Source organism: Passer domesticus, chromosome 3 (assembly GCF_036417665.1).
Source record: "Passer domesticus isolate bPasDom1 chromosome 3, bPasDom1.hap1, whole genome shotgun sequence".
NCBI classification, from domain to species: domain Eukaryota; kingdom Metazoa; phylum Chordata; class Aves; order Passeriformes; family Passeridae; genus Passer; species Passer domesticus.
Window position 1 is genome coordinate 45,880,597 of NC_087476.1, and position 10,093 is coordinate 45,890,689.

The window sequence follows — 10,093 nt, forward strand, 5'->3', positions numbered from 1 at the left end:
AAAAGTCCAGGGAAATGAGGGAACTAAAGAACTGAAAGAACTCAGGAAAACCTGACAGAAGGAGCAAAGACAAGCTGGACATGTGCACCTGCCGTTCAGAGACACACTACAGTGGTTGAGTAAGTCTTTCTCAGAGTGAAATATGTGACCACAGGCACAGGGTGTGAGACTAGCTAAAAACTCTTCTCAGGTTAAAAACTCTTCCTACATCTCACTCTGAGATCCCAACACTCTCACAACGTTTCACCACACATGAAATTACTTCTGCCTTGGCAGCATGGGGTCTTAATGTTTTCAGTTAAGGAAAACTGTTTAAAATCCATAATATAAAAAATACACTGCCCCATGATATACATGCTATTGTAGCCAAGACCTGCCATACACTTGTTTCCCAGCAGTAACAGGCTGGTCAAAGATGTGACAGATTGGCCCCAAACCAAGACTTTCCACACCACATCTCATTACTGAAAACCAAATAAATTACATTTCTCTCTTTGCTTTATAGATGCCATAAAATTGCTGCAGAACTTACAGCTTCATAGTGGACCCCAGCTGGCTCATGTTTGCAAACCTGACTTGCTAAGTTTGAATGGCAGCATTTTTAATCAATTTTGAAAGATGTTTGGAATAATTTATTCTGCCACAGTAATTTTAATTAATGTTAAAATTAACCACCTCTGTTTAAGGGGTAGACTGGAGGATTTCCTCTGGGAAAATACAGAATTTTACTTTACCTCTGATTTTACCTTGCCTTCTGTTGCCTTGCTCTATAGCAGCTCTTTCCACACTGGGATTCTTGTGATTTCAATATTAATCAAATCCAAGTTTACATTGGCCATACCTGTTCTGCAGCTGGCAGAGGGTACAGGGTAACTGCTAAGTTCTAAACTGTAGCAGGGGTGCTCAACCAAGTGTTTGAGTTGAGGAGACTTGCAAATCCTTCTTAACTGCGCTTGAAACTGGTTCTACTGCAGTTACTAATGCTGTTGTAATGCCTGGATTGGTAAGGGAAAACATACAAAAAGATAGCAGGATACCCCACAGGGACTGTGGACCCAAGTTGTAGTGAAGGCAATTACAAAATAAAAAGGAGAAATCTTTGCAGCTGAGGGTGAAGCAGAGCTGCAGGTTGCCCAGAGAGGCTGTACAATCTTCCTTGGGGATAATCAGACTTGACTGAATGAGACCCTGAGGAAATTCTCTGCACAGTTGATGCTGCCCCTGCTCTGAGCAGGTGGTGGGACAGGAGAGATGCCCCAGACCTGACCTCCACTGGTCCCTTCCAAATTAAGCTTTTCTGAGATCTGTGTTTCAGAATTCCTGGGGAGCGATGTCTTCAGTTGTTTACAGAGGTACAGAGTGTCCACAGCTTGTCTTGATGATAGTGTTTAGCCTGCAGGAGGACATTGACAGGGGTGGATGTAATGAGTGCTGACACTAATTCTTTTTGAATGTGCCCACCTTTTACTGTGGCACAGCCTGCATGCTTTCTTTGTTTGGACTGTTCAAGACAGTAAACACATTTTCTTCTAATGTATTTTTCAAAATTGTGTCTAGGTGGTTTACATGCTGTTCTCATAACTGAGAGGTTATTTTATTTCCACATTCTTTTGATTGTCAGTCACAGAGTGAACACAGTGTCCCAGACTGAGGTGGGGACACCTTTTGGCTTGTCCCCTAGGAAAGCTGTGTTGCTGCAGAGGGAAGCTGCCCACTGCCCACATTTGTTTGGTGCTGGTTTTGCCAGCAATGGGCACAAGAACATTATCCTTTGACCATATCAATATGTTTAAATATTTTAAAGGAGGGTGTCATGAGGGTGGCGCCAGGCTCTTTTCGGTGCTGCCCAGTGGCAGGATGAGGAGCAATGGCTGTGCACTAAAATGCAAGAAATTCTTCCTCAACCTGAGGAAGAACTTCTTTACATGGAGGGTGGCAGACCACTGAAACAGTCTGCCGGGGAGGTTGTGGAGTCTCCCTCTCTGGAGCCATTCAAACCCACCTGGAGATGTTCCTGTGTCACGGGCTCTGCATTGACCCTGTCTTGGCAGGGGGTGCACTGCGTGTTCTCCAGAGATCCCCTCCAGCTCTTGTGGTTCTGCTCCATCTATTCATGCTTCAGAGAGCAAACGCGCTGGCTGCTGCTTGGTTGTGAGACACAAAGGGTGAGACAGGGAGAGAGCTGGTATGTTATGCCCGTGGGACTGAGTCTTCTATGGTTTGACCTTATCATTTTGGGGACCTCAGAAAGCGACGCGGACGCTTTCGGTGGCGAACAGCCTGTTAGCCCCAGAGCATACAGAGCATACCCTGTCCAGAGAGCGCAGCGGTGGAACGGGCTTTTCCACAGCTGCTTCGGGCGCTGCTCGGGCGCATTCCCATCCGCCGCAGCACCGAGCTCCCGCTGGGCGCGGAGCCCTCACAGCAAGCGCTGCACGGACGGCACCCACGGCTGCGGAGCGGAGGGACGAGCAGCGGGAGAACCGGCTCCATGTGTGTGTCTGTGCCCACTTCTGCCTCCCGCTGCCCCCGACCAAACCCTCCCTGTCGCGGAGCCGGGCGGGGCGAGCGGCCCAGCGCCGTCCCCGCTGCCCGCTGCCCGCGGCCTGGGCCGCCCTGCCCGGCCCGCCCCTGACGTGAGCGCGGGGCGGGGCGCGGGGGCGGCCGGGCCGGCGGGAAACTTCTGCGGCTTCAGCACCACAGACAGGGCGGGCGCGGAGCCGCCGCCCGGCATGCGCGCCCCGCCGCCCCGCCACCGCCGCCCCGCCACCGCCGCCCCGTCTGCCCTCGGCCCGCCGCCGCACCGCCGCCGTCCCCGCGCAGCCCCGGCCGCCGCGGCGGCGATGGAGGCGGCGGCAGCCCTGAACGAGAGCGGAGCGGCGGCCCCGCGGCTGCCGGCCGGCGGCGGCAACTCCTCGCTGGAGCTCTCGTCGCGGGCCCCCGCGCCCGCCGCCCTGAACCCCTGGGATGTGATGCTCTGCGTGTCCGGCACCGCCATCGCCTGCGAGAACGCCCTGGTGGTTGCCATCATCTGCTACTCGCCCGCGCTGCGCTCGCCCATGTTCGTGCTGGTGGGCAGCCTGGCCACGGCTGACCTCCTGGCCGGCCTCGGCCTCATCCTCAACTTCGTGTTCCAGTACGTGGTTCCCTCGGAGACGGTCAGCCTGCTGACCGTGGGCTTCCTCGTCGCCTCCTTCGCCGCCTCCGTGAGTAGCTTGCTGGCCATCACGGTCGATCGCTACCTGTCCCTGTACAATGCCCTCACCTACTACTCGGAGAGGACGGTGCTCTGCATCCACACCATGCTGGCGGGTGCCTGGGGGGTTTCCCTCTGCCTGGGGCTGCTGCCCGTCCTGGGCTGGAACTGCCTCCACGACCGCACCTCCTGCAGCGTCGTCAGACCCTTGACCAAGAGTAACGTGACGCTGCTGTCTGCCTCTTTCTTTCTCATTTTCCTCATCATGCTCCATCTCTACATCGAGATCTGCAAGATCGTCTGCAGGCATGCCCACCAGATAGCTCTCCAGCAGCACTTTCTGACTGCCTCGCACTATGTCACCACCAAAAAAGGAGTCTCTACCCTGGCTATCATCCTTGGGACCTTCGGAGCCAGCTGGCTGCCTTTTGCCATCTACTGCGTGGTGGGGGATCCTGACTACCCTTCTGTGTACACGTACGCCACGCTCCTACCTGCTACCTACAACTCCATGATCAACCCCATCATTTATGCCTACAGAAACCAGGAAATCCAGAGGTCCATGTGGGTGCTCTTCTGTGGCTGCTTTCAGGCTAAAGTGTCCTTTCGCTCCCGGTCCCCCAGCGATGTCTGAGTGACTTTTCTCTGCCAAGCTGCACCCAGTGACAATCTACCCAGTGAACTTTTACAGTGCCTGTTCTAAACTTCAAACTACGTCGTGAAGTCATTGGAAACATGCTTAAGTATTAGCACTTTATACATATTTGTATCTCGGAGAGTGGTTCGGGGTATGGAGTTTCGGGTTCCCTGGGAAAAAAAAAAAAAACAACAATGTGGTTGTATATAAATTTGCACATCACATTTGTAAAGTGAAGACATTCCGGTACTGCTTGACTATAGCACCTTATTTCTAGCTGCTGACCTGCCAAAACAGTGTTGCCTTTCTGAAGGGCAGAGGGAAAGAAAGTTGTGTTCGTGTCGTATTTCTAAGTGTGTGTGTTGGGGAGGGAAGGGGGTGGGGATGTATGTATGTGATGTGTGTGTCTATCTATACTTTGCTGCACAACATTGATAAATTATAACATTTTGTATACAAATAAAAATATTTAAAATGTAATTTAACCTGTGTGTTTAGATGCATTTAGAAAGAAGAGAGATGGCAAATTTGCCAGTTGAGCAAAGTCCCTTTGTTTACTTTTGAAGGCTCCCCATGTAATTCTGCTTAAAGAGATCATCATTCACTATGGAGATGAAATACTGGACCAAGAAAGGCACCTTCCTGCTTGTTTGTTTGTTTTGCTTGTTTGTTCTCTTCTTTAGTCTGGCAAAGAGTAACAAAGAGCATAAACTCTTTTTTTTTTCTTTTTTTACCTCCAACAACCAAGAAAACAAATAGCCAGTCAAATAGGCTGCTTGTTACAGTTATTCACCAGGTTCCCAGTAGCTTTAATTTTCAAGTTATAAATTAGCCCTTTACAATAATGACCCATTTAAAAATTATTAGACTGTGGGGAAAAGCATTCTCTAAGCTGGGCTCTTTTTTCCTGTTTTAGTCTAATGCCAAAAGGGGGAAAAGGAAAAGGAAAAAAAGGCACAGCATTCTTTCTTAAAAGCCTGTAAAATGTCACACTATGTGGACTTTTCTTATCATCCACAGTTCTGAAGGGAATCTGAATTGTTTCTCTGCCTCCTTGTTCTTGGACTGCACGCTGTAGAAAAATCCTTTAAGTGCATCTTTGCTGCCTGCCTGTCTCAGAGCACTATACAGTCTTTTGACAATCCCATGGCTTAGTGGCTTCAGAGAGTCCATCAGAGGTCAATGTTTTTCATAGTTTGGAACACTCCTTCACCCAGGTTCAAATCCACCAGTGACTGATTTACTCAGAACAGCAGTGCTTGCAACACTTCAGGAGCAGTGTTGCTGTTCATTTATTTATAATTATGCTGTGCTTACATCTTAGTTATGTTATAGTTTATCACTGTGTTTCTCCTTGTATTTAAGGGCTGAAGCAGATTCTTTTTACATGCATGGTACCATATATAAAGTTTGCACTAGTGCTTTTCCCAGTTTATGACTGGCAATGGATCAGACTTCTGCCTGCTTCAGCAGTTGGGTCCACAAGGATCCAACAAGCCTCAGAGAGGCTGTGAATCAGTAATGCTGTATTATGTGCAAGTATTATGAAACCCAGCATCAATTCACTAATAACACAAAGATATTTCATTTAAAAGAAAAATTGGTATTCCAGGCTGCTAGTTCCACTATTTTTATCAATTCTAATAATCCCAAATCTGACATTGTAATTGATGACTACCTTCAGGCATGCAGTTCATCAGGGAACTGTTGCAGAGGTGTTACAAATATAATTCAAACTTGATTTTATTATAGGTCAAAATACTGCTCAAATTAAGAGCTCTCAAGTTGCTGGTAAAAAAGATGGTTTTACCCCTTTTTAAGGCCACGTCTCATACGCTGTGTCTAAGCCAGCATGTGGCTGGGTGGCACACAGAGTGCTCAAGTCCCTTCCCCTAGCACAGCCAGGGATCAAGCTGCTGGCTGGAGCATCCTCACCGTGCTCTGACCTCACCCTGCAGAGACTCAGCCAAAGGTGCTGCAACACCCACAACAGTGACTGCTGAGGGGAAAGTGAGTGCCTCAGACAGGTGAAATGTGGCAAAGCTTTCTGTTAAAACTAGAAAATGTGCCACCTGATAGGCCTTAGCCGCATAAATCTTTGTCACTCCTGTGTTGACTGGAACGAAATCACGGGAGAGAGTTGCTGAGTGCGGAGCCTCACACCTGGCACTGACCCTGTGCCCAGGTGTGAGATTTTGTGTAGGACTTGAGCAGGCTTCTGGGAGCCTTGTACAGGCTCTGAAGACCAGCATTGGCTCTAAAACCCCGAGGAGAAACTTCTTATCTTACTTTTAGTCCTTAGGGGTGGCAGAATCTGTCACAGGTCGCCTCTAATGCAACCTCCCTCCTTTAACCTTGTCTGGCATGGGGAGATTTTCACCATGAATCCATTGCACAGTGACAATCTGTATAAAAATTAGGTAAAGAACTTAACTGAATAGAATTCTACTTGAGTAATAAACCACGTAATCGAGGAGTGTAAACAACTTAGGTGAGTTACTCTTCCAATTTTTGTTCATGTTGCTTTAAATGAGACACTGTGCCTTTTTTTTTCTGTTATATGATCACATTTTCAGTCACCACTTTCTCCAATGATTCACTGTGTCTAAAAAATAAAGCTGAATCCCTCCTGTTAAAAATGTGACACTTTCAAAGTGTTTCTCCAAGCATTCTTCTCTTCCAGGAAGAAAATTCAGATTACAATGATCTAGACATTCATTTTCCTGAGACAATGCAGATGCTATTTCTATATGCCACATTCAGAAAGATATGCTGACTCATAATTTCTAGGAAAAACTAAGGTAAAAGAGGAGAGAGTATTGTGATACATTTTGTTTAGCCCCAACAATGGAGTTGATATCAACCCACTTGCAGTAAAATACAGCTTTAATTTTCAAAGTGAATTCAGATCTGCAGGAACACCTGAGTGGAATAATGTAAAAGAGGCTACCTAAACTCTTCTCTCCCCAAACAACATCCCATTTCACAGGATGGAGGAAGTCCAGGAGCTGTGTATAGCATGACGCCTGTATTTTCCTTTCTGAGTTTTTTTCTTGAAACAGAAGACATTTATTTGAGAAAATGGTGTTACATTTGCAGTATCTGGACCCACAAACTCCTCCTGTTGTCAGATGATGGCACTTTGACCTTGATAATGAAATTATTTGGAAAGCCAAAAATTTCTGGAGCCTCATTTCCAGTCACTGGGCAGGGCAGGGCTGTCACTCCTGCATATCCCCAATGGGAAGCCAACCTAGGGGACAGCCACATGCCTGCTCAAGGAGAACTGTGTCTGATCTGCTGTTTCCAAAAGTCCATGGGCAACTTTGCCTGCACAGGGACCAGGACTGCAATGGCAGTTGCCATTTCTTTGTCCCTACAGACCCATGGGCTCAAAGCTTTTTATGTTCTCATGCCAATGGTGCAGTCTACAAGGAGAGAAAACACACAGAGGTGCAAGCATTAGGCCCAATGTTTTGTTGTCGTGTATCCTTTGCAGTCTGTTCTGGAAATGGAAATGAGATTTCCTGCTCTGCCACTCTTAAAAAATCTTTGCCTCATTCTGATCTAGGTACAATAATGACAGTCTTGGTCTAAAGAGCTCCCAGCCTGTTCCCACTGAAACCAATGGTGCTCTATTGCACTTCAGCCAAGATAATGGCAGTATCTCATTAAAAAAATGTTACCATTTTGAGACAGGTCTCAGCTCCAATCTTCATTAGAAACTAATGGTTCATTACCAGCCTTGAAAATCATACTGGACTTGCAATGCCTTGCAAGACCAAATCCCAGTTATGTGGCTTGCTTGAAGTGCTTCTCACTGTGATGAGCTCCCTTGTTTCAGCAGGAGCAATTACAGAGTGAAGAGCACAGCTCTGGTGAGAAAGACCTGGTTGGGAGCCAGCAGGGGCTGAAAGCCCCACACACTGCTTGATTTTCTGTGGGGCTTCTGCCTAAATCTGCAGTAAAACAGTGGAAAAGAGACTGACTCTGCAGGCTGCTTTGTATGAGTCACTGTATATTAAAAAGCCAGCTGGATTCAAAATCACAGGTCAAACAAACCCTCTTTATTTAGCTAAGCAAACAAAAGGACAAAACACTTTTAAACCTGAAAAGGGAGTCTGTGCATATTTTTATCAATGTAATGATCCACAGGTACTAAGTAACACCCGACGAAGCACTGGAACCTCTTATCTCCATTCTGCCTCTCTCCCTTTAAAAAGGATAAATTTTTATAATGAGGCAAAAATAATTTCTGATATTGCAGCTGCTCCTCAGTATTTCAGCTAGCTGTTGTAGCAGTCATTATTAAGAAGAAAAAAGGACAAAGGGAAACAAACAAAAATGTTTTCTTTCTTACTGCTTTATGATGAGATGTGTGGCTTGGAAGGAGTGACCAAGGAGGTGAGATTCACCTCTGCATGGAGGATGAGCACATCTGAATCTCACCTTAAAGCTTGCTGTGTTTGCTTGTTTGGGGGACAGTCTGTGTTGTGAGGTGTCTCCTCATCCCCTCATCCTCCTTGAGCGAGTTCTTCCCTTGAAAGCTCACAGAAAGCAGCTCCCAGGCTGCTGCATTTTGCTCAGGGGCAGCTCACAAAAATCCCCTGGGTAGAAAACCACTATGCCTTTCCCTGCCCTCGTGATGCTTTAGCTCTTTCTTCTGACTACAGAAAGCTCTCCCAGGGACAGCATTCCCCCAGTGGCAGCTCCATTTATTGAGGGCAGTAACTCCAGTGTCCTGGAAATAACCCAGCTGCTGCTGGGGCAGCTGGAGAGCGGCAGAAGCGCTGACTCAGTGCTGACTGTAGAGGTGGCAGCCGGTTCAGCCGAGGCAGGTCTGCTCGTGTCAGCTCTGTCTGCTGCAAAGAAAGGACAGGAGGCAGCCAGAGGTGAAACTATGGTCAGGTCTCTGTGAAGGCTCCACATGTTGCAGTAAAGGCTCACAGTGAAGGGCAGAATCTCACCTTTTTTTTTTTTTTAATGAGTTTACTTTGTTGGCATCAGAGTACAAGTGGTGGGAGACAGAGAACAAGAGAAAAGATGAATGTGCTTGTATCTGGTTAGGGAAAGAGTGCAGTGGTTCACTGTATGACTCATGGCATGGGAGCAGCTTCTCCAGCAGGTACCTCAGATAGATCAGATGGCTGTGGGCTGGGGCCACGCACAAGACAAAAGACCAAAAATATTTCTTCATTGCAGCATTGCTTGGGTTATCCTCAAGCCTAGACCTCCTGAGCTGAAAACTGCAAGTGCAGGCAGATCTCTTGGGTTGCCCAAGCTACCATTCAGCCAGTGAAGGGAAAAATGCAGTCCAGATTCAACTTTTGTCCTCCTTTGAAACACAATTAAGCTTCAAGCTGCAAACGGTGACTTGGCAGTCACCTACAAGACAACATCTTTTCCATCCCCTGCTGCAGTCTGTGCCCCTGACACAAGATGCTGGAGTAGAACACCTTTGCACTGTCCCTTGCACCTTCCTCTGTGGCACAGGCTCTCTCTCCACCTGTGCAAGACTGTAGTTCAATCCACTGTAGCACATTTTTAAGGAGGTATCAGCACTTTAAAGTGAGAGTAAGATGCTTAGGATAAGAATTAGGAAAAGGATTTAAGCACCCTTACTCCTAAAGGTGGGCCTGTCAGCAATCTTTCTTGCTGAGTGGACACTCAAATACCAAATCAAGCAGCTGCTCTGTGCCTTTATCCTCTGTGTCCTTTAGCCAGGCAGCAGCACGTCCACAGAGCGCCTTGCCCAGACAACACCAGCAGCCTGGAAGCTGCCTGTTCCCACTGCACGGGGTGGGGACTGAGGTGTCTGTACACCTGTGTTTTCCACGTCTTTATTTGCTGGGAAAGCACAGGAATACCACACAGGATAAGAATTATCCGGGTTTTTTGTCTCTGCGCTGTCCAGCATTTCCACAGACTCAGTTCACTCCAGCAGGGAAAGGGCTGAGCGTGGGACACTGGCAGGTGGGGGAGTTTTAATGCAATGGGGATTGATCAGCACTGTTGGGCACACTTGCTTCTGTGGCAGGGGCAAACTGCATGCTGTGCTTCAGGCACAGGAGATGGATGGGGTCAGGAGGAGGCAGACTGACTGTCGGGGAAGGAAATAAATTCTGAACTGGGGGAATATTTTAAAGTTAGGTTCTTTTTTTTTTTTTTTCCCATGCTACTGACTGTCTAGCTCCTACTGATTTAAAAACAATAGGTTTTTTTCCAGAGAAGATTTTCTCCAAGCAACCTTCTTGCTGTGC

The 10,093-nt window shown here is 47.6% G+C and overlaps 1 protein-coding gene across 1 annotated transcript; it reads left to right on the forward strand.

Moving 5' to 3' along the window:
- The first annotated feature begins 2,251 nt into the window (after window positions 1-2,251).
- On the forward strand, window positions 2,252-4,223 carry GPR6 (G protein-coupled receptor 6). The gene has a single exon (XM_064412905.1). The coding sequence runs from the start codon at window positions 2,733-2,735 to the stop codon at window positions 3,828-3,830; it is 1,098 nt and encodes a 365-aa protein (XP_064268975.1). The 5' UTR covers window positions 2,252-2,732; the 3' UTR covers window positions 3,831-4,223.
- Window positions 4,224-10,093: the final 5,870 nt, after the last annotated feature.